Here is a 25,578-nt window from a genome sequence, read left to right on the forward strand (position 1 = left end):
CACTTACTCATTTATTGAATTATTTTATGAGAGGTTTTTGAGTTCTTTATGCATTGAGAATGCTAATCCCTTGTTCGGTGTTAAACTGGCAAAGATTACCTCCCATTCTATAGGTGGTCCCTCTCCTCTATTTCCTTGGCTGTTTAGAAGCATTTTAGTTTCATGCAATCTCATTTCTCAATACTTGCTGGCAATTGAAACTTTTTTCTTTTGGAATTTTTTTTGTCAAGTCCTTTATCTTAAAGTGTTTTCTTCTAGAAGTTTCAGAGTTTCAGAACTTATAGTAAGGTCTTCAACCCATTCTAAATTGACTTTTAAAGTTTATATTTTTTGGCTGAATAATTTGGTTCTTATTCATGAATAATTGATTTTATTAATCTTGTATTTTGTAAAATTATTCTATATTAGATACAGCATAAAGAATATTTAATGCATGCCTCATCATTTTTAGTTCTATTTTTTGTAAATAAAATTACTGAGTTAAAGATTGAAGTGTTTCTAAATATGTAAAGAGGGTTGACACACTATCAACATATTGATTTTCTTCAGGTTTACTACTATATTCAGGAAAGTTGGGGGAAAATATATCTTATGAAGCCAGAATTATAACTCAGTGGTAGAGATGCATGTCACAAGAGTCCATAAAAAAGATAACGCAAAAGCAATTTATACAATTCCCAGAAATAATCAATGTTCTGTGAGCAACACATTAGTCAATACATTTTTCATGTAATTATCCATCATTTCTTTTATCTGGTTACGAACTGAAGCCGTGATTGGTTTCTTTATAGCTTTTTCCTTCCTTTCATCCTTTTATTCCTACTTTCTCCTTTTTAAACCTAAGGTCACCATTTAAGGATGTTCATGAAATGAATCCTTAATAACACAGTGTACTGCTTTTTAAATCATAGCTAAGAAATTTGTTTCTGCTATCCTCCTCATCAGTGCAATTAAAGAACCACACCAACTTCCCTTTTGCAAGATTCCTCCTTGATGATGAAGGCATTAATATTTCCTTTCCCAGGCAGATTCCAAAATGCGGTGGCTTTTAGCAGCAGCCTGGTGTATGCTTCTTCCCGGATCCATACACAGCTATAAGCAAGGGAGCATCACAAATCCCGAAGCCTATATGAACATTGTAAGTCATTCATTGAGAAAACAAAACCAAAACAACACTAAGATATGAAATTACTAATTACTCATTGTTTCAGGAATAATTTGCTTATCAAGAGTTTCTTTAATGACTAAATACAGACTTTCTGTTTTGGTGTTTATCAACTAGCTAATCCTAGAATTGAAAGCTCTGACCCACATTGGAGCAACAATCCTAGTGTTTTGTTTTGTTTTGTTTGTTTTGTTTTGTTTTACGTGGTGGATTCCTGAAGAGGAGGTTCAGGATTTGTTTTGGTGATTCCCTGTCACATACCCTGGAATTTTTCCTTGGGCTTTCTGTATACCAATTTCAGGGTTTTGTGAGCTACATTGGTGTTCTTTAGGGTTCAATAAGCCAAGGTTGGTTTATGTACCTTTAAATCCAAAGAAATAGCACAACTTAAGGATGTACTATGTGCCTCACAAAAGCAAATGTATAATCTTTTGATAAAGACATAGACTTTGCAGCTAAACTTAGTGTCTCATTAATCAAACATTTTCTCTTCCTAGCATGTTATCTTGAATAAATCACTTCATTTTCCTGATCTTCAGTTTTCTGAATTCTAAAATATGAGCAGTTCTATTGCAAAGACTTCTAAAAGGGCTTGGTGAACTAGAGCAAGTGTCTATCCTGTAACACTTGTTTCTGCCTCCTTATATGTCTGTGGTAGTTTCTTCTGGCCCTTCTAACTAATTTTGTGTTCCTTTAGACTTTCATTCTACCCAAAAGGTTGGCCTTGAAAGACTAGGTCTAAAAGTCCCCCAAACTTAATTTTGTTCAATGCAATTAGTCAATGGAAGTCTCGAGCAGGGGAGTAGAAAGAAAGAGAAGGGTGATATCAACTGTTTGGGTCTTTTGTTTTGGTTCATATTTTCGACTGCCCTTACTCATCTTGAAGAGTTAGCTTAGTCAGCCATCTCCCTTGATGTGGTCCTTCTCTTTCCCTTCCTGGATCTTATAACCACTTCCATTCATATCCTTTTGGAGCCAATTTGGTAGTAACTCACTTATCATTAGACGCCAGATACTTCCCAATCTCCTGTGGTTTTCCTCATAAACCAGCTATTTATATTTCTTTTCAAAACTTCTTAAGAATGAACTACCGGGATTAGTAACACTGAGTTCTTAGACACCATCCTAAGGATGCTAAATGTCGAGTCATTCCACCTTTGTGCTACACCTCTGCATTCAGTCCCTTCCTGAAATATCTCCCAAGCCGTTATAATTTTACCTGTTATATGCTGCTGCGTAACACATAGATTGGTGAACAGTGGATTGATAATTAAAGGACTGTATTGCAATGTATACACAAAAAGCAAACTGAATTACAGGTATATATTTTCCTCCCCTGCCCCCTTTCAGAGTCAGATTATTTCTTACTGGGGCTATCCTTATGAAAAGTACGATGTTATAACAGAGGACGGTTATATCCTCGGAACTTACCGGATTCCTCATGGCAAAGGGTGTTCAAGGAAAACAGGTATGATTTACTTTGCTTTGAGATCAAAATGCCTAAAGTAGAAACACCTAGGTGTCCTGGCAGCAGCAGGATAGCTTTCTCTCTACATAGGTTTGTAATCTTTTCTATCAGAGGAAGGAAAGGCATCTCCAACCGCGAGTTTATACAACTATTAAAAGCATGTTGCCATTTTTAATATATACTGTTTACTTGGTCTTTCCCTTTCTCCATATCTTGTCTCTCCAACTACCTAAACACAGAAGAGGAAACGTGTCCTCTTCCCAGTACTAGCTCTATCGTTTAGAAACCCAGGAGTGATCCTTGCCAAAGTCATCTCACTGACATCCCAAATGCAATAAGTCGCTAACATCTATCCGTTTGCCTTCCAAATCCATGCAACCTGAAAACCTTTCCTAGCTTTATGATATTCAAATCCAGGATGAGACATAATCTCTTCCATCATAATGCATGGTAATTGAGGCTAACTAGTGTATAATCTCATTCTCCAGCAACCAGTGTGATTTCATTCTTTCAAGCAAGTCTCATCCGACTAGTGCTTCCTCTCGCGTCATTGAAGGGCCTTTCCCGCCCTCTGCTGTGTGCAGGAAGCAATAATGACCCATTTGGCAGAAACTCTTTACTGCTTTTCAGTGATAAGAAAGTTGTCCTTTGTCATTCCTTTGTGAAACACCTGGCAACTTCATCATTTGAATTATTTCAGGAAGGCCTAAAAGTTTTAATAAGATGCTCCTTTTGGTTAGATTTATTTTATTTTTTTTTTATACACGAACATTTTTGCCTGCATTTGTGTCCATGCACCACATATGTGCCTGGTGCTTGTGGAGGCCAGAGGAAGGTGTCATATGCCCTGGTCCTAGTGTTTCACATGCTTGTAATCTGCTCTGCAGATGCTGGGACTCCAACCCTGGTCCTCTGCAAGAGCAACCAGTGCTCTAAACCTCTGAGCCAACTCTCCAGCTCCCCATAAGATGCTTCTTAAGGAATAAAATAATATGAATGAAAATAACAGTAGAGTTAATATTTATTTTGCCTCAAAGTCTTTTACATTTTATTTTTAACTGAATACTTAAACCTCCCCCGTGAGAGACATTTGCTGTTGTTTCCTAATATATACATAAAATGAAGCACATACATACATAGCAACATAGATTTTGAGCCAGAAAAATGTGACTCTAACCAAATACCTAGGTGACATAATATGTTATCCGTAGTTTTTCCCTTATAAATGAGGAAAGTAAGACTTAGTCACATGTCCCAGGTCACTAAAAGGCTGGACCCTAGGCTTTCCTGACACAGAATTTCATCTCTTAACCTTGCGTGCCTGTGAAGAAGTCAGAAAGCAGGGTTGGCCGGCTGCCTGAGGGAGTCAGAGAAGGAACTTGTTTTGTCTGTTTTTCAGCTCCGAAGGCAGTTGTGTATCTGCAGCATGGCTTAGTTGCCTCTGCGAGTAACTGGATTTGCAACTTGCCCAACAACAGCTTGGCTTTCCTTCTGGCCGATAGTGGTTATGACGTGTGGCTGGGGAACAGCCGAGGAAACACCTGGTCCAGAAAACACCTGAGATTGTCTCCCAAGTCACCTCAGTATTGGGCTTTCAGGTAAGAGAAGCCTGTTTGTGAATAAAGTGTTTGCTCACTTAAAAAGCATAAATTCTTCTTGGTTTTCCCTTCTCTGTCCAAAGGCACCCAATGGAATCTACAGGAAGGGAATTAGAATTTCCTCACCATTCAGGCTCTCTTCCAACTCAAAAGAAACGCTCTAGATACTGTATCTATGCTTGCTTCTAAAGCCCTGTTTCCTTCCTGATGTAGCTGACTTGCAGCGGGCAGGGGGCAGGGGTTGTCTGTACATGTCAAAATGTGGCTGGGTAGCAGAGAGTTATTACTGGATTCTGACATGTTAGTCACAGGGATAAGGCTTACACTTCCTCGGGAGGTAAGAACAATGCCACAGAGATCACTAAGGCCACTGGTTCCATGGCCTCATTCCTGCATGTTTTCTGGAAGTCAGGAGACATTCCCTATTTCTGAGACTTTCGCATCAGACGCTTTTCACTGCAGTGTCCTGACAGTGGGGCCTCTGCCATGATGATGTGAAGATAGAACCTGACAAGTTGTCCAGACACACTGCCCTCACTCTCCTCTCATGCCCAGCCAAAGCTGTGTACCCAAATCTACAAGGAATACTTGCAAATACTGCAGATCGAATAACCACTTATCTTTGCTTTCTTATCTTGCCCTTTCTATGGCAGTTTGGATGAGATGGCTAAATATGATCTTCCAGCCACAATAAATCTAATCCTGGAGAAGAGTGGACAGAAGCAACTCTTCTATGTGGGCCATTCCCAGGGTACCACTATAGGTATGTTTGGGGCAGATGCAATCAGACAATGTGAGGGATTTTCTTTTGTGTTTGTAGAGGGGTCAGGCTGTTCATTTGATTCCGTGTTTGTTTGTTTGTTTTTCTCTGTAATCTCTGGTTCTGGGACTTTGAGAAACTATTTCCTCTAGGTATTTGAAGATTGACAGGACTTAATTCATGTTCTCCGCAAACAACGAAATCCCAGGTTATATTCTGAGGAAACAAAGATAAACATGGTGCCCATTTTCCACTTGAGTCTCTCACAGTCTAGAGAAAGACAGGAAAACAAAAGTATAGAATTATGAAGCTGATTATATGCTATGATCAGTGTGGTTTTGTTTGCTAGGGAGGCAATGGGCTAAGCTAGAGAGGATAATAATAGAGCACCCTGGGCCTCTCACTCGTATCCCTTGTTGAAAAGGGCACATTTGAGACCGCAATATTTAGGCTTCTTAGATTCTTAAATTCAGAATTTTCAAAAGATTAAAAATAAAAAGCAGCACTTTAAGATTTATATATATACTTATTTATTATATTATATATATTAGATTTATATATATTCTATGTAGTATTTTAATGTATAAAAAATTATATACACATATGCACATGCCTATGTAATTTCATATATACATGTAATGGTCATTCTCTGAAGATTCTGTTATCCTCATTTATATCTTGAAGAAACTGAGATTGATACAAAGGAGGAAACTTTCACAGTTAGAAGCCAAGATGTTAACTTGGTTTACATTGCACCAAGGTTGAGTTAACCTGGTCTCTGGAGTTTAAGATGCATGTTCTACATAATGTGACTGGGCCTCCTCTTCCACACTCTCTATACAAGTGCACTGGAATGCCACAAGAAAGATCCCAGTCTATCCTTGAGAAATTTGAAATTCCTCTGCATAAATAGTACTCCCACTTTTGCTTTGCATTGTGTTCAACAGAGCTATTTTTAGAGTGATTTGTGACAAAGAGAATTGGAAGCTTGTGTGAGCTAATGTCTTCTTTCCTTGCAGCCTTCATAGCGTTCTCGACAAATCCAGAACTGGCTAAAAAAATTAAGGTATTCTTTGCACTCGCTCCAGTGGTCACAGTAAAATACACCAGAAGTCCCATGAAAAAATTAACTGCCCTTTCCAGGCAAGCCGTCAAGGTATGTGGGTTCCTTGGGTTTAAAGCAGAAGGAACTGGAAGTCTCTCTCTTTCCAAAGATCGCAAGAGAAGACAGGTGGCATTGTTCAAACATTTAATTACGTAAACAGTAATCAAAGGGTCCATACGGGTTTGGGGTTGGTGCGGTATCTTATCAGCGGGAACTGGTACTGATGCCTTCTGCTCTGGTGTCATCACCTCTCACTACAGAACATCTATCCTCAGTATCACCTCCCACACAGCTAAAATGAGACCCTACAAGATATTTCTGAGGAATGCTGTTCCTGTTCCACCTTCACTTCCCATACTCCATCTCCAACACCTGCTCTCTGTAGAGTTTCCTTTCTCCACATCTTCAGTGCCCGTTACCTGCAGTACTGTTCATAAAAGGTTCTCTAACTGGAGTGCTTCCCCATGGCTTTGTGTTTCCCCGGTGGTGGTAGAGCATTTCTTTTCCACACACTTGAGGATTGCTTACGCATCTTCTTTTGAAAAACATCTATTTAATTCTAGCCCTCATCTCTAATCAGATTTTTAGGCTGCTGAGTCCCTCACACATTTTTTTGCATCAACTTCATGAGATGTGTAATTTACAAATATTCTCTTTCTTTCCTCGTTTCCTTTCATGCATTGTTTCCTTTGCTCTTCTGAAGCTTGCTAGTTTTATGAGTTTTATTTTTGCTTTTGTTTGCAATGATGCAGGGGTCCTATATATTAAAAATTCCTAGATAATTCCAACATTTCAAAACTCTTTTCCTATACTTTCTTCTGAGAGTTTCAGGTTTTGCAAACTTTGTCCATTTTTTAGTTTACTTTTCTGTACCAGAAGAAGGCTACCTTTAGTTTTCGGCACATGCACATCCAATCTTTGCAGCATGACTTATTGAGGAGGCTGCAGCTTTCCCAGTGTGTCTTCCTAACCCACTTGACTGTCACATGTGGCCTTATTTCTAGTCTCTCCATTTTGTTCTAGTAGCCTGTATGTACTTGGTTTTATGTCAATGCCACGACACTTCTATCAATGCAGCTTTGCATTACGTCACTAAATCAGGTAGTATGTCTCCAACTTTGTTCTTTTTGCTCAATATTGTTCTAACTGTTCAGGTTTCCATATGAATTTTAGGATGTGTTTCTTATTCTCCGGAGATAGGATGGTTATTTTGATAATAATTTAATTTCAACTATTTTTGATGGGCTCTTTTAATATATGCACATGGCATGTCTAGCTTTTATGTTCTCTTTGATTGCTTTCATCCATCTTAGTGTTCTCATTGTAGAAAGTATTTGCTGGTGGATAATTTATTCTAAAATATTTTATTTTTTTATAGTTACCCTAAATAGGAGTGCTTTCTTTATTTCATTTTTGGATAATTTTCTATTGGTATATATAAATGCTACTAATGTCCATACTAATATATTAATTTTATATTCTACAACCTTGTCAAATTCATTTATTAGTTCTAGTAGTTTGGGGGTAGTCTTTGGTGTTTTCTATATGTATGAACTACCATATGCAAATGGTGACAAGCTGAATTTCTTCTTTCAAAATTGCAGGCATAGTCAGGAGTCTGAGGCAGGGGGTTAAAGGCCAACCTTGCTTATATAATCAGTTTGAGTTTGAGTTGATGTATGTATCAGAGGTATTCCTAAATACATAAAGACAGATAATAAGTACGTGAGCAATGTGTCTGCCTTATTGCTTCAGTGAGGACTTTCACTCCTGGATTGTATATTGCGATGAGTGTGACACTTGGTCTTGTTTCAGATCCTTGAGAGCTTGCAGTTTCCCCCATTTGTGATGATGCTAGTTGTGGGATTATTGTGCATATATTTGACTATGGTTGAGATACATCCCTCTCATACTAATTTGTTCACAGTTTTTATAATGAAAGAATGTTCAAACTTATGAAAAATTTACTGCATCTATTGAAGTGATAACATGTTTTTGTAATTTATTTATAAAGGGACATGTATGGCATGAACTGCATATGGGTTGGGTTTGTTGAAAACTTTGTGGAATTGGTTTTCTTCTTCTAATACAACATGTGTTCCAGGAATAAAATTTAGGTCACCAGGCTTGAACAGCAAGTACTCTCACCTGCTGAGATATATTACCAGGCCGCTATCTATTGCTGATTTTTATTGTTATTGTTTTTGTCTTTCGTTCTGTTGATATATTCTATTGTGAGCTTTATTTGTATATTTTATGCCACCCTTGCATCTTTTTGATGAATTTCATTGGACTGTGATATATTATCTTTTCATTTTGTTGTATTTGGTTTACTACATTCTGTATATATATATGTATACTTCCATCTGTCCACTGGGAATATTTATCTATAATTTTCTGGTTTGCTATTTGCTTTTCTGGTTTGGATATCAAGATAATGGCTCCATAGGATGAATTTGGAAGATATCCTTCCTTTTCCTTTTGAATAATTTTGGAAATTTTAATATTAGCCCTTCTATAAGTGCTTGGTAGAATTCACCAGTGAAGCCACTGGTTGTGAGGTCTGCTTTGATACAAGACTATTCTTTATCAATTCCTTATTGTTAGTCATTATTGACTATTCCTTATCAAGTCCTTATTGCTAGCTGTTATTGACCTTTTCATGTTTCTGTTTATTTTTCAGTATTGGCCAGGCTTATGCGTCAGTGAACTAACTCATTTCTTCTACAGTATCAATGTTGAGATCTAGTTGCTTGCAGTTAGTGACAACTGATCTTTGAATTTCTGACATGGGTGCTGAGAATTAAACTCAGGTCCTCTGCAAAAGCGGTATGTGCTCATGAACACTGAGCCATCTCTCCAGTCCAAGATTTTTAATTTTCAAAAATTCATAGAGGGTTTTAGTTGTACTTAAACGTATCATCTATTCTGGCAAATGTTCCATGTAGTGACTTTTCATTGTCTGTATTTATTCTTGGGATTGTTGTAGTGAATCTTTCTCTGTCCTACCAGCCAGCTCTCAAATCATGACCTGCAGACTTACTATTAATTATGAAAGCATAACCTATAGTTTAGCTTTTTCTAACTAACTCTTATAAATTAAATTAACTCTTATCTTTTAATCTGCATTCAGTTCCATCAAAGACCCCAAAGGATATAATATTATTTGACTTAACAAAAAGTGCACAGCAAACAACTTCCAAAACCATAGAACTGACAGAGGCATCTGGCTGCCTGGACAGTCACCCCAAAGTTCCTCTATAATATTGGGGCATCCATCTTCATATTATAAGACTAGAATATCTGACAGACTTTTCTGTGAAGCAGGAATATTGAAGGATTATCTTGCCTTTTCTTGGCAAAGTTCAACACTCTTATTCCTTTTTGTCCTTGTTGTCCAGTTCATACTGTTAGCAGCCAAGACAAGAGTAGTTTCATGCCCAAATGTCTAATTTTGTCACATTTAAAGAAAACTCCATATTGTAGTGGCATTTCATTTGTATTTTAATAAATAAAGCTTGCTGAAAATCAGAAAAGTAAAACAGCCACACTGGCCAGTCTTCCAGATCAGGTAGCAATGATATACCCCTTTGATCCCAGTCAGCCACACTAGCTTGCCATAGAAACCAGGCAGTAGTGGTGCACACCCTTAATCTCAGAGCTAGAGAGGATTATAAAATGAGAGGAGACAGCTCTCAGTCTCAGTCTCATTCTGAGCTTTCTTGGAAGCAAGATCACCGTTTTCAGACTAAGGTCAAGGTAAGAGCCAGTGACTGGTTGCTTTGATTTTCTGGTCTTCAGGTTGAACCCGATATCTGTCTCTGAGTTTTTCTTAATTGTACTTCATCATATGGAGTTTCTTCAGTGCCCATTATCTTCTCTGAAGTAAATTGGTGTTGCCAGGAGCAGACATGACTCATTGTCATAAAAAGCCCCATGTAAACAGAACATTTTAAATTAACCCATTTTTATTATTTTATATTTTACCACAAGGCTTATGGCCTACCTGCAAGGTTTTTGCTGGCAGCTCATGTCTTTCTCCTCTGGCGGCTCCATGTCATCTCCTCGATTCCGTCTTCTCTCAGCATTCAGTTTAGTTCTCCTGGCCTAGCTGTGTTCTACCATATCATAGGCTCAAGCAGTTTCTTTGTTAACAATGGCATACAGCATACAGAGGGGAATCCAACATCAGTGGATGGAATGTACCATGCTAGGGTATTCAATAAGAAAATATGTGTAAGCATCATTCTCGGCCAATAACAAACTCAACAAATAATGCTTTTGATCATTAACATATTAATTAAGCTTATTTTAGATTTAAATGTACAGCACTTGGCGTTTACTTAGTTTCTCCCTTCCACACCCTATTCTACCTCTGGGCATTTGTCTCTTTGTATTCTTTTCTCCCTATTTTATTTTGAATCTGCAGTTACACTGAACCTTTTTTTTTTTTTACCTTCTCTGTTCAGCTCATTGGTTAAAGTTATCTTCACTTCTTAAAATAAAAGCTTGAAACTTAGATAAACCAAGCAACCTTTCTCAAATAATCCTAATGGGTACTAGAGCCAGAACCCCAATTTTATTCTCATTGGGCAAATAAAAGATGATGATTTTGCTCCTGTGTAATAGTTTCTGTACTGTTTGGATGGTGGTGGTTCCATTTTGGGACTGTCTAGCTTAAAAACTTCACGTACAAATCAGGCATCTGACAGTGGCAATCTCCCCTCCTCTGCCTCCCAGGTGCAGGGATCATGGGGATACTCTTATCGAATGTAGTTTCATAGTTTTCAATGTCAACCAGAAAAAGTCACAGATACATACATAAGGATGGCCAGTTGAGTAAACACTCCTTGGAGAAGTAATGCAAACAACTCTGTGCTTGGCCAGTCATGTGCTCACAGTGGGTAGGGCTTATGAAGCTGCACTAGTCCTTGAGATGATACTATAAGCATTGTATCTGTTTCGCCCACAGCCACTAAACATGCCATTTTTTCAAAAATACAAAAATGGCTCAATTCTCACAATAGTGCCAAGATTCTTAGAGGAACCTGTGTGCCAATTATCATGTGACAAATATGCCCTCTCCAGGATCAAGCTGGAATTACATCTACACAGTAGTGTGTCCACCTGTACACAGGAGCCAGACTTCCTGCAATCTTATACTATACTCTTCTGTAGGTCAGGATAAAGGAACAATTATTTGTTCCTTAGTCAATGCATAATATTGGCCATAGAGTTGAAGTAAAATACAAGATTACAATTCTGTCTCCCCCTGTACTGGGGGAACCTGACTAGCCCACCAGAGACTGAGGACCTATGTGATAATACAGCCTCTTCCTTCACATATTACTGTGGCCGACTATGTGAATTTACTGGCTGTTTCTTGTCATGTACATTTCCCCCATAGATAGTTGGAAAAGGTATTGGTAAACAAAAAATAAAAACATTCAGTATTCAGATTAGATTTTCTTTTTAGTTAAATTGCTTATTTACATGGAAATTTAGGTTTTCACACATAGAACACTGAATAGGTGTCAATATTCTTTTTAAACATAAATTCACAGTATGAATAGATGTTGTCACGATTATTAAATTATGATGGGGACAGTTACACAGGATTACAGTTTGGTAATTGAGTAATTATGAGGATTGCATAGTAAGTGTGGCAAAATGAAGAAGAAGATAGATGAATAAGATTATTTTTGCAATAACCTATTATTGCCTTCTGGCCTAAAGAATTGTGTATCTTGAACCAGTTTAATTGAATAATTCTTCTCCTCCCTTTCATTCCCTTCTTCCTCTTTCTTCTCTCCCTCCCTCCTACTTCCCTTTCCTTCTTCCTTCTCTCTGTCTCCTTTCTCTTTGACCTAAAAGTTATATTAATTAGGTCACAGTGTCTTAAATATTCTATCAAAGTTTCTATGACTAGTAGATGAATGTTTTATTAAATAGAAATTCCTTTCAGTTCTGTAATATAAATTTTTTTCAGACATAGAATTGAAGAAATTTAGTTTATTGACTCCAGTTTAATAAAGTATAAAACCTATAATGCATCAATGCAATACAGATAAATGTCTATTATTATTGTTTTTCTGTTATTTGTTGCAATAGTCAGTAAAAAGGAGATTTCAGGAGAGATCTGTGCCAGTTTTAACAGTAGTGGGCTGTTTCTAAATAATCTTTTCACCTTCTCTGTAACGTATCCTAATACTGTGAAATTCACTGCGTGACAAAATGAAAGCCATATCTGACTGATACACACAGGGATCCAATGAGTTCTGTGATGTGATAGATTGCTAGAATTAAAAAGGGCACTTAGCTCGCAGCCTTGCCTGCAGTTTCATCGGCAGAGATTCACTACTTAGGGTACAGCTTTTGTTTCTGGGAAAGCAGTAAAGGGAAGGTTTAATGCCTCTTTCAGTCACCAGTTAGGATGGTAGTTATTTGCTGGAGCTCTTTGCTGGGTTCTTGGAACTTCATTAGACGTTCTTCAAACGTGATCTAGAGCCTCCATGGTGGCTCTGCTTAGAAGATCCCAATTTTCCCATTGTACAGGAACAAATACTTAGACAAATAGGAACTAAATTCTTCTTAGGTTATGAGAAAGAGAAGCTAGAACCATGTAGAAAGGCTTTTTTTGTTTGAAGTTTTGCCAATTCCTGGGTAGGCTGTTCTCTAAGGAAACATGCCCAAAACGTCCCAATGAAAGATTCTCATGAAAAGTATTAGTAGAGTACAGAGATAAAGTTTCACCAGCCTCCTGGTTTCATCCAGGCTCAGTACTGACACTTGCCCTGACCTTGCATGAATGAACAAGCACTCTTCACTGTTGACATCCATGCATATGACATTTAATGATGCTTTACACCCATCTTGCAGGTATTGTTTGGTGACAAAATGTTCTCCTCTCACACATTGCTTGAACAATTCATTGCCACCAAAGTGTGCAACCATAAGATATTCCATCCTATGTGCAGCAACTTCATGTTTTCTCTAAGTGGATTTGATCGCCAAAACTTAAACATGGTAGGTATAGATAATCACTTCCAGGAAGCCAATGATTTTGTTATATAAGGAGTGACTGGTGACTGTGGATTAAGAGTGAGAGGTGACTTTGGATTTTGTGGAAAACCACATTGATGACCTCCTTTTTGTCTTTTGGGATGTAATGAGCATCTTCCTGGTTCCAACCAGGGTTTGAAGTTGACTATCATTAACAAAAAAAAAAAAAAAAAAAAAAAAAAAAAAAAAAAAAAAAAAAAACCTTCGAGACAGAACTTCTAGTTTTTTCTTTTTTTTAAAAGATACACTCTTTTCTCATTTCACATAGTTATTGGGAAACGGTGCTGGCTCATTATAAAGAGGTAAGAATGTCATATAAGTGCAAATACATCTCATTAGTAGAGCTAGTAGAGCTAAGCAAATTGGCTCGAGAATTTGAAAATACATAATAAAGCGATACCCTTAAAGACGGAGGCTCTCTTTGGTCAAATCCATTTTTGACTGACAGCTAAGGACTGGATTATGGGGTATTATAACATCTGGAAGAACAGATACTTTTAGTGCAGCACAGCCAGAGGCCCACCGCAGTTTTGGTGGAACTAATAATACAGATGCTCTGAACTCAAGCCATGGGATTTTTACTTTTTTTCAGTAGTCTTACACTGATGATAAATAGAAGTAATTTTGAAAAATTTTTGATGCTCAATTGGTAGAATAATGATTCTTATATTCAAAAATGAACTTTAAATTGTGAAAGAATCTCATCCAGAATATAGATGTGTGTGTGAGTGTGTGTGTATATATATAAATTGTATCCTACAAACATTTAAAAGCCCCATGGAAGATTTGACACTTTTTAAAACCTAGAAATGAGTAGAAACATGTAGATCTATTTCCAATATTTTTGAGCTAAGTTTTTTATTAAATTTATTTTTTAATTTATTTATTTTCATTTTATATGTACCATGTGCATGGTGTGATTGCAGAAGCCAAACGAGGGCTTCAGATTTCCTGGAACTGACATTACAAACAATTGTGAGCTGCCGTATGAGTTCTGGGAGTTGAATTCAGGCTCTCTGCAAGACCAGTCATTGCTCTTAACCACTGAGCCATCTCTCCAGCCCCTCAAAGTTTCATATTAATGCTTTTTTTTTTAAATAAAATATACAAAGTAGAGTAAAGGGTTACTAAAGTTTTTAACCCTTTGAAAGTGTGAGGTGAGTCCATAAAGAGCAGGTCCATAACCTTCTGCATTCAACCAGTCAGATGTCCTCTGTGGGCTGAAGGGAACTATTATGCAGCACAGAGAACAAAGCCTCGGGAGGAAAATATCCTTCATGATGGGTTTCTTTCATTAATAATGTCCCCAAAGATATAAAATACATTGTCCCTAAAGATGATCATTGTTGATATATAAAGTGTTTTTCGAATGTCTGCACATTTTCCCGAGTAGCCTCTAGGTGAGAAATGATCTCTTTACAGAGTCGCTTGGATGTTTACCTGGCACAGAGTCAAGCAGGAACATCTGTTCAGAACATGCTGCACTGGGCCCAGGTACATGTTCTCTCTCCCCGACTGACATATTCAAGCATCTGCAAAATCCTTGAGGGGTGATCCCAGAGAGCTCCGTGCAGGGCGTGCAGGTACCTGCCAATCATAGTGCTGCTTCTAGGACCAGCAATAGTTCCTCCTTTGGATGACCTCTGCTGTCATCTGTTCTTCTTGTGTTCAGTGCCTGGCTTAGGAGTCTGCGTCCCACATATTCTCAATGAGTTCTCATCCTTAGGTTCCTCCCTCAGCCTGTTCGGGGAAGGTTTGTTTTTCCTCTTCTGGGAAATCATTAGCCTTAGTCCAACTTTATGTAAAATGGTACAGCCTGTTCCAGAAATACCTGTTCATCTTCCAGTTAGCCCACGGGGCTGTTCAGCATGCAAAGAGAATGCTTTATTCTGAACAGAAGGAATTTTACAAAGGGATTAAAAAAGGCAAACAGTTTGTGGGTTTGCCCACAGTTATAATTTTGTTTAATAAGATTACTCAATATCCAGTAAGCTCATAGATAAAGCAAGTTCAATTAAGTTGTACAAGTTTCTGGGCCAAGATGTACATGAATAAACATTAGTTATTCCTATAACTTTGCCTGTATTACTGATCAGTCATGTTAGCTCCATCCTTTTAAAAGAATTGAGCAAAATAAGCATAACCCTTATCTATCTGTTTATGAGATAAAATGAGTTAGTTAGAGAAAGTAACTTGCATTTTAACGTGTAATGTAACCTGCTTTAAAGCTGAAAATGAGAATCCATTACAAATAGTAGGAGAAGCACTGAAGGTTTCTGGAAAAGTTGGAAGCTTTGGGGTAGATAGAATCCATACTACTACGAATAAAGACTGATCTAAGCATGAGACTCACTACTGATGAAGACAGGGGTACAGCCTCTAATGGTCCTGGTATCTAGGAAACGTAAATTCATGCTTACAGTTCATGAGCCACTTACTGCGTGTTCTTCTTGCTCTTTATATATTATTTCTTTCATCTCACTGATTCACATGAAAATTTTTCAATGAAGGCACTTACATGCCCATTCTACAAATGTTGCAATCGGTGCCTTATGCAGCTACAGTTAAACTCTTTCTTTTGACAGAAATGAAGAAACATTTGTAGACAGACAGCTAAGGCAAGAGAGCTGCTACTTCTCTAACTATAGTTCTGCTTGGATTTCTCTAATCCAGGAGTTTACACTCAAAATGCTTTATAATCTGGAGCACGGTAAATTGGGGATCTTCAGAATTAGACATGCTCAATATATAAAATCCATGCAAATATTCTAAAATAAAAGAATATTATTTTAAAACTTTAAAATCAAGAGTACAGCTGATCTCAAGGGTTTCAAACAAAACATACTTGACTTGTAGTGAAGCCGGTGGACGGCGCTCTGTTGCACATTACCAGGGACTGAATGCTTTGTACACATCTTCCTACTTAATATCACCATCCAATTAGAGGAATGCCGTCATCATTCACACCTCACAAATATCTTACTCTGCATAAGACGCATATCAAGTCTGGATATAAAACAATCTGATTAGACTCTAGACTCCAGATTCTAAAAAATATGCTCTGCTGCCTCTCATTGCTTAAACCGTGCGGAATTTTAATATCACACACACACACACACATTTTTACTGCCATAACATTTTATCTATATCATAACATTATATATCATGCATATTTAAAGATAACCCATATAATCATAAATAATATAATGTATATAATATATGATATATAATACTATATATGATGTTATGGAAGTAAAGAATTTAAAACAAAAGAATTAAAACCATGAGTGAATACAAATTAATTAAGTGCTTGATATAAATCTGGAATATCTGCCTTTTTAATTCCACCAGGGTGGCAGGTGGCAAAGAACAGAATCAAGGAAACTATAAACGTCTGAATACCTCTACTCACATAGTTGAAGTCTAAATACTGAGGTGTGAGGCTGGGTCATCACCACTGTTTGCAGCACCCAGCCCACCTCTCTTACTTACAGTCTGACATGACACTGGCTTGGCCCTGCACAGAAGCAGCGGGCAGTCCACATATCTTAACTTTTTCCTAATGATGAAAATAACGTTTAGTAATAGGAAATGAATCCATAATAGCATAAGGACACTTTCGGGGGGGGGGCAGTAATCTCCATAGTTGTTTAATAACAGCCATAACCATTTTTAGTGTTTTGAAAGTGTGGCCCATACTTCTATAAACATGTGCCGATATAAATTGCTGAAATCCATCGTGTAATGTAACATTTGAAAGCATTATTATCTGCAGATTTCATTCAAAATATATGGGTGAAGGTTATAAAGGTTGTATCAGTCCTATGAAGCAGTGTTCATTTCCGTTATTGATCAGTGTTCTAATGAGTGGGAATATTACCAACCTCCTTTTTATATTTCTTGCTCGTGAGTTTTAAATGCACATGTTTTACTTATGTCACTGTAATGTGATTTTTACTTTTATTTCATCTCAGGCTGTCAATTCTGGTCGACTCCAAGCTTTTGATTGGGGCAACGCTAACCAGAACATGATGCATTTCAATCAGGTAGGCAACACAAATGCTCATCATAGCCAGTGGTGTGCTGCAAGGAGCCAGCGAGAACAGCTTCCACTCAAGTATTTAAGTGTTTACAGCTCTGCATCAGCTACAATAGGCATTCTTACTGCTGCTAGCACATGATGCTTCCTGGCTTTATGTGTATCATCAATGTTTCTAATCCTCATGATGCTCACTTGAAACTTTATTGTCCTCATTATCCTAGAGACTCAAGGAAGTAAACTGCCAAATAACTAGAATATGACCTAAGGAATTCTGCAATTTATTTCTCTATTTTTCTTTCACTGCGCATTCCTTCACCAGAAAAACAAACAAAGAAGAACTCTCAAAATTTTATATCACTGTTTTAAAAACAGGATTAGAAAACATGACCCCCCACTTCACCTAGTAAAATTAGCATTGCTCTAGTAGTCCCTCAGCATGGTCTTTTTTACTTTAAAAAACCCAATCTACGGATCATTTGCAACACATCAATCTGAAATTGCCATCTTTAGGGAGAACTGATACTATCCAATTGGTAACGGAATATTAAGGTACGTCTTAATATCAAGGATGAAAATGAATACCCTACACTAAAACCGTGTATGGTATTAGCTACTGTTACTTTTTCCAACTGCGTTGGAAGACCCAATCACTATTTGACTTCCTCATAGCAGACTGAGATAAAACATAAAACATTGTCACCAGCTTTTCAAAATTGCAAGGAATAAATAGCATAAATAGATAAAATCCATTATTTTTATTGTTTTGAAAAATCTGGTTGCCTTCCCAAACCGAATCCAAGAACACATTAGAAAAATTATCCATTACGATCAAGTAGGCTTCATCCCAGAGATGCAGGGCTGGTTCAACATACGAAAATCTATCAATGTAATCCATCATATAAATAAGCTGAAAGAAAAAAACCATATGATCATTTCATTAGATGCTGAAAAAGCATTTGACAAAATTCAACATCCCTTTATGATAAAAGTCTTGGAGAGACTAGGGATACAAGGGTCATACCTAAATATAATAAAAGCTATATACAGCAACCCAAACTGCTAAAGTTGTACATGTATGGGTTTGGGTACAAGGACAGGTACCAAAAAAAAAAACTGTCAAGCTGACACGTTTCTCTTTGGGTAACTGTCTTCCTTCTTCCACCAAGAGTTTGTGGTTTCCTTAAGAAGATCATTTTAGACACTGATCACACCTTATGATCACACTTGGATGAAAATGGGGTCAGAGCTATCAACTTCATCTTTGTATTTATAAACTGGAATGATAACCATACATATGGGGTGTCAGAGGATCAGATATGGATAGTTTGCATGAAACTTTTGGTGGAGACGCAAACAGAATAAGAACTATGTTTGAGGCCAGCTTAATCCACAGAGTGAGTTCTGGGATAGCCAGGACTGTTTCACAGAAAATCCATGGTCTCAAAAAACTAAACAATAAAAAATAATGAGCTATGCATATTTGAAAGGTCTTTAGTCACAACTACATTTTCTGACACCATAAATTATATGGGTGCAATTACTGATATAAAATTACTGATGTAAATCACTAGTGATCCTTCATTGCTAAGGAAATATAATTTCTAAATGAGTAAATATAATTTCTCACTGTCAACTTACAAATAAACTAAAAATTCCTGGCAAAAGTTAGCAGATACAACTTAAAGCAGAATTTTATTATTCATTTCTGATATTCTTTCTCCTCAATGTCTGCCTTCTTATCAGAGTAATCATTTCACTGGAGTAAAGGGATTCCAGCTCAAGGGACTTTGGGTCTGACTGTTTCTGAAAGCTAACCTGTATCTATTGATGTCTAAACATTGCATTGCTTTTGTTTTTGTTTTGTTTTCCCTTTTTAGTGTGCTATGTCTTTGCAGCTAAGTGTTTCTGCTTTGTACCCTGGTGCTTAAGGAAACCACAGTCAGGAAAAGCCAGATCCCACTCTCCCTAATTTGACTTTACATTTGGGACACTGCCAGGCTTTCTGGAACCCCCTTCCTCTCACAGTGCCAATCTACACTCCCTTCCTTCTTTACCTTCTGTGTTGCTTTCTCAGAACTACTAATTTTCCTTTGCCACATTCCAGAAAGCCCCCGACTAATAGATGAGAGGGATGATATACTTTTACTATTTTAAAGCTCAAACTCCCAGGCACAAGCCCATCAACTGAAAGGAACCCTCAATCTAATTATACCAGTGTTCTCTGCCTGAGCGTCACTTTTGGAAGAGAACTTGAGATGCCCTTTCACCTTGTCATGATCTTCCCCAAGCAGAATTCTATTGAGAAAAAAAAAGCTTTCAGGGGTCCTTTGTTCTTGTTGCCTCAGTACTGGAAGTATTACGTCCATGGCAAAGGTGCCATCAAGGCTATATGGTAGTGAGATTCTTTTTCTAGCTTGAAGATGGCTACCTTCTTAATGTGTGTCCCTGTGATCTTAGGGTATGTTCCTGGGAATGAAGGAAGGAGGAAGGAGGGAGGGGGAGGGAGGGAGAGAGAGCTTTTGTATGACCAACTATTCTGTGGAGTTAGAGAGAGTGATCCATGCTTGGAATATCATTTATCCTTCATTATGCTCGCATTGGATATTAAAGATTCAGCTTTTGAATTTAAGGAGAACAAATTTCATTCTACAGCACGGATAATAAAAAACTATTTACAGTAGTCAATTATTCATTACCAAGTAGCAAAATGAAAGTCTTTTTAGGAAAGAAAAAGAAAGAGAGAGAGAGAGAGAGAGAGAGAGAGAGAGAGAGAGAGAGAGAAGAAAGAAGAAAGAGAAAAGAAGAAAGAAAAGAAAAGAAAGAATCAAAACTCTGGATTCCTGCAGTACCATCAGATCTTCTCTCTCCTCTGTATATGCGATTCACTCTCAGTTTTGCTCAGAGACTTCTATTTCCAGTCATTGACTCTTTCCAAAATAGTACTCATATGGTGACTTTACCTCACACAGCTCTTGACATTTTAAAGTCAAAGAAAAATCCACAGCTAAGGAGCAAGGTGCCAGAAAATCTTCTGATCTAGTTTTAGATCATCTTGTGGACAGATGCTACTGAATCACTATGGTGGGTCTTTTGGACACAGAAGGACCCGCAGGGATACTTAGTCATTTAGATCAAGGTGTAACCTCATCATCATTTATGCTCTAGCAATGCTTAAAGCATGCATAGGTACCCCATTTATGGTAGTTCTGCAGTTGTTCCTATCCTGGGTAGTCCTAGATGCTTATATTATTGTCATACCCAAGGTTCCACAGTCTTCCTTTGTACTGTCTATCCATCGTTTTGTTTGGGCCTTTTTTTTTTTTTTTGCTTTATCCCGGGTATGTGCCATCATTCATTCTTATACCATGGGGAAGTATCTCAAATGCTGTTACCATAATCTATAGTTTACTTCCATCTATAGATGGAGATGTTTCTTAATGTCTCCATCTATTGTGCAGCCTGTCTCTTTGTGTGATGTCTAGAATCCTCCTGATACATGCCATCTCAAACATATTCAGCCATTGGTTTGAGGAGCATTTCATTGTCCAGGTTTCAGAGTTGTAAAGAAGGCAGCTCAAGACAAAGGTCTCATATACAAAAGGCAACACCAGTAGAATGGCTTACTGCAGAGACGATCACCTGGCAGAAGAAAGAAGAAAGCTAAAAAAAACCTAAAGAGGCAATCCACAGACAGCAAAACACCACAGCTATCTGTGCAGGGAGGTCAAAAGAAGAGCAAAAAAGGATAGAGAGCTGTAAATACAAGGTATCTGCAAAGAGGTCGAAGAGGCTAGACTCCATAATAAACCACCTCTTGTCTACGAAACTATCAGACTGATAACTGCCAGACATGCTCCTTAGATTCAGGTGATTAAAGATGGGCAGGGTCATTTATTAGCAGAACCATGGGAAGTAAGGCAAAGATGGAGACAATACTTTGACACCCTATCAATGACCCTAATGCTGTCAACCTAGACTACAAAAAAAAACACTTCAGCAGTCACTCATACACCACAGATTATGAGGAAATATTAAATATTGACAGGAGTAAGGTAGAGGAAGCTACCAAGAGAATAAAATGCAGCAAGGCCCCAGGAATGGATGATATCACAGAGGAGGAACTGGAGGTGGCTACATTAGACTCAGGGGCCAAGGCACTTCTCAGATTCTTCAGAGAGATATGGGAACATGCAGTTATTCCCACAGAATGGAAGTACTCAGTCATAATTCCCATACACAGGAAGAAGGACAAGCTGGACTTCTGAGAGAGAAAGAAAGGAGCATTAGTTTGTTGTGCCATAGCAGCAATATCTTCTCCTCTGTTTTCCAGAAAAGGATAAATGGCAAAACAGAGAAAATCCTAGCAGAGTTGTAGTGCAGATTTAGAGCTATCAGGAGAACAATAGATCAGATATTCACTTTGAGGCAACTGGCAGAAAAATATGAAGAATTTGGAAAAGAAGGCATTCAATAGCATTTGGAGGAAAGGTCTTTGGAAAACAATGAGGTTCTACAGGTAGCCAAAGAAGGTGTGACATACATAAGAGGAATGTGTAAGGGAAGTTTGCTGGGTATTTAGCCCTAAGCCATACTATTTCTGTGTACTGATAAATCTCTTTAAACATATTTCAAGTATTAGTTTCCATATGTTGCTATAAATGTTCTCTGAAAAGCCTTCTGAAGCACAACTGTCAAAAAACCACTGTGCCCAGATTTCTGCACATGAGAAAGACATCTATCCTGTCCAGTAGTTATTAAAAAAGGACAACTCTTGGATCAAGCTCTACGGGAAAGAGAAACCCTTTCTTTTTAAGGAAACACTTCTTCAAGTACCCTTTCCTATCTGCCCCAAAGTGCAAGTCAGGAGTGTGACGGCTTCCCTTTGTTTTCCTAACACATTATTGCATGAACATTCTTTCTTTGATTCTTGGCTTTGATGGAGGGCTCTTTCTTCAGCTGTGTGCTTCTGTCATGATGCACGGCCTCAAAACAGGTGTAAAAGCAAACAAGACAGTCAACCAGGTACTACAACCTCTGAAAACAAATTTTAGTTGTTATTTTTTTTCTCTTTCACAGCAGTGGATAACTGACTAACACTATTTTCATGTTTATATATCATTAAGCTCAACAGATTGGGATTTGAAAAGTTAGCGCAATATCTAATGGCTTTATTTCTTTCCATAATATAGTTCTCCCTCTCCCTCCCTCACTTCGTTTAGCTTACACCACCTGTGTACAACATCACTAAGATGCGGGTCCCAACGGCCATGTGGAGCGGAGGACAGGATGTTGTGGCAGATGCCCAGGACACTAAAGATCTGCTCCCTAAAGTCGCCAACCTTATCTACTACAAGGAGATCCCACACTACAATCATTTGGATTTTTACCTTGGACAGGATGCGCCCTGGGAAATTTACCAAGACCTGATTAGAATGATAGAAGAATATTCACAAAATTAAAGGCACTCTCTTTATACAAGCAGGTGAATGTCTTGCAGTAATAATGAGACAGACTGACTCTATGGTGACATCTTGTTAGCTCTCTACTTGTATTCTCCCCTCCTTTTTGTGAGGGAAAGAATTCAGTGTTCTTAGAGAGAGACCCATGCGTGGAATATTATTTAAACTTAATCACACTCACATTGGAGATTTAGTGATTCAACTTTCTTGATTTAAAGAGAGCAAATGTCATTGTACAGCATGAATAATCAAACTATTTATAGTACTCATTTATTCATTTGCAAGTAGCATCAAGAGCATTTGCAAAGTTGATAGGTGCCATACCTCTGGCTAGGTTATTCTATTTGACAAAGGTGATGGAATGCCATTATCTCATTATATTATAAGACTTGGTATTCTGTTTAAACAGTCTAAAGCAAGAGCTACTGTTGGCTTGAGACAAAAAGAACAATGAAGAAGCCCACATTGCAAGGAGCAGTGAATGACTTCTCAGACATGAGAGTAGTCTCCAGCCAATGGCCAGCAAAAACCAGGACCGTCAACCAATCTCCAGCTACAAGAAAATAAGTTCTGCTTCAACTCTGCTTGACTATGGAAGCGTATTCTTTTGTACTGAAGCTTCCCATTGTAAAATCAACCTTGATCGCAGCCTGTGCAACCCAGGGCTGGAGCCTCCAGCAATAACATGCCTACATCCATGAACTCCAAAACAGTGACAAAATAAATGTGCACAGTTATAAGTTATTAACTTTGTTCTATTGTTGTCACTAATAATAAGCTACCAACCATTAAAATATAGCAATTATATAATAAATGTAATATTTTATTCTATTAATTGTATAATTAGTATTAAGTATTCCCATAATGTAAAGCATTACAATCTTATAATTATGTAATACATAATTACATCTACCAACACATTTATTACAGCATATTACATGTTGATATATAATTGCTTGAAAACTTGATCTACCTCCATCTTAATTTCACCTGTTATCCTTTGATCTAATAAGATTCCTTAAGCACTGGGTTGTAGATTATTAATGACTGGTTCATTCAGCATGTATTTATCTGAAAATGTCCTTTTGCTTTTATTTCTAGAAGACTTCTATTTTCTGAGAATGGAATTTGCATCCACATGTTTGAATTTTGTTGTTATTTTTTAGTCTTTTAAAACTGTTCATCTTCTGGAGTAAGGACTTGCAAGTCTGCAGCCTCTGCTCTTTGTTTCCTTGAACGCTGTGGGTTTTTTCCTCTTCTTTGAAGATTCTGGTGCTCAGTAGTTTGCAGTGACCTGACCCAGAGGAGCTTGGTGTGATGCTAGTGCACAGCCTAGCACTTTGATGGACTTCAGTTTCTGGGGTCTGTAGATTTACTGTCCACCAAAATAGTATTTAAAAGTATTATTTCTTCAAGAGTCTTGAAGCCCCACTTTTTCTAAATCCCTAGTTGTGTGTGTGAGGCCACTCGATATTGACTCACTGGTTACTGAACATGTGTCTCACTGGTAATTTTCCTGTGGGCTTCGTGTTAGGCTGTTCTGCTCCTGTCTTCATGTTCTCTGCTGGTTTCTTTTGTTACATATGATCAGTTGGAATCATTAATGTGCACTTTTATCTTAAAAACTGAGTTTCTCACATCTACACACCATTTAGGCATTTTTACATATCTTCTGTATTTTCCACTGCTTATTTTCTTTAAATCCCTGAGTATAACAGCAATCGGTTAATATTTATTTCAATATACTTTCTGCATATGCAGGCATCACAGTCATTTATTAGTCTGTTCTATAGACTTCTGCTTATCCCAGTTATGATATCCTGCTTTATTGTGTGCTTAATCATTTTATTGAATGTCATTTAACTTTACATTGCTGAATTATTTTTATTCTTTTCAATAATGTTGGGAAATATATTATTGTCCAGGTATTTTCAAAAAAAATGTTTTGATGCTTATTTTGTAGCTCATGAAGAGTACATCTAGAGTTATCTCTCTTCTGTGAAGATTTTTGCCATACTATAGTTGCATGTCCTCTTTGAGTTTTCTGCTATATGGCCTGTGTGTTCAGAAAGGTCTCTGTTGCAGGGAGGCTGCTAGTTAGTTCCCAGCCACTTAGCCCTGAAATAATCACACAGAAACAATATTAATTAAATCACTGGTTGGCCCATTAGCTCTAGTTTCTTATTGGCTAACTCTTACATATTAATTTAACCAATTTCTAATAATCTGTGTATTGCCACATGGCTGTGGCTTACCAGCTAAAGTTCTGAAATCCGTCTCCAGCGGGGCTACATGGCTTCTCTCTGACTCTGCCTCCTTTCTCCCACCATTGAGTTTAGTTTTTCCTGCCTACCTAAGTTCTGCCCTATCAACAGGCCAATGTAGTTTCTTTATTCACCAATGGTATTCACAACATACAGAGGGGAATCCCACATCACCTCCCCTTTTCTGTTCAAATGAAAAGGAAGGTTTTAATTTTAAGATAGTAAAGTTACATATAACAAAACAGGTATAAAACAAGAATTATAGTTACAATATTTGAATCTACTTTATCTTTATCCTAATTAAAGAAAGCTATAATTTTAACTATTCTTCAACTCCATCAAAGACTCCAGAAGGATATAATATTATCTAAGTAAACAGGAAGTACATTGTAAGCAACTTTCAAAACTCTAGAATTAACAGAGACATCTTGCTGCCTGGACAGTCACCCAAAATTCTTATGTATCATTGGGGTATCCATCTTCAGCCTACAGGCCCATTAGTATCCAGAAGACTTTTCCACAAAACAGGAAATTTCAAAGACAGTAGTTCTGCCTATATTGGCAGTTTGTCAGTCACTTTCTTTTGTGTCCTGTATGTGTCTGGCAGACTCTTTCATGAATCAAGAATCCCAAAAAAATCATCCTACCCTTAGAA

At 37.6% G+C, this 25,578-nt stretch overlaps 1 protein-coding gene across 3 annotated transcripts; it reads left to right on the plus strand.

Annotated features, from left to right (window-relative positions):
• The first annotated feature begins 1,036 nt into the window (after positions 1 to 1,036).
• Lipk (lipase family member K) lies at positions 1,037 to 22,673 on the plus strand. Of its 3 annotated transcripts, none has more exons than XM_050159468.1 (9): positions 1,037 to 1,140; positions 2,503 to 2,633; positions 4,033 to 4,231; positions 4,885 to 4,994; positions 6,011 to 6,147; positions 12,976 to 13,122; positions 14,581 to 14,652; positions 17,133 to 17,204; positions 22,420 to 22,673. In XM_050159468.1, exons 1-9 carry the CDS (start codon positions 1,037 to 1,039, stop codon positions 22,657 to 22,659), a joined length of 1,212 nt encoding a protein of 403 aa, XP_050015425.1. In that variant the 3' UTR covers positions 22,660 to 22,673. The 3 variants fall into 3 exon arrangements, with proteins under 3 accessions (XP_050015425.1, XP_050015429.1, XP_050015435.1); XM_050159472.1 differs by having other exon boundaries at positions 1,037 to 1,138; positions 2,516 to 2,633; XM_050159478.1 differs by having other exon boundaries at positions 1,037 to 1,138; positions 2,516 to 2,630; positions 4,129 to 4,231.
• The last annotated feature ends 2,905 nt before the right edge of the window (positions 22,674 to 25,578 follow it).

The sequence above is a fragment of the Alexandromys fortis genome, unplaced genomic scaffold, assembly GCF_014885135.2.
Source record: "Alexandromys fortis isolate MF-2015 unplaced genomic scaffold, M_Fortis_MF-2015_v1.1 scaffold_10, whole genome shotgun sequence".
NCBI classification, from domain to species: domain Eukaryota; kingdom Metazoa; phylum Chordata; class Mammalia; order Rodentia; family Cricetidae; genus Alexandromys; species Alexandromys fortis.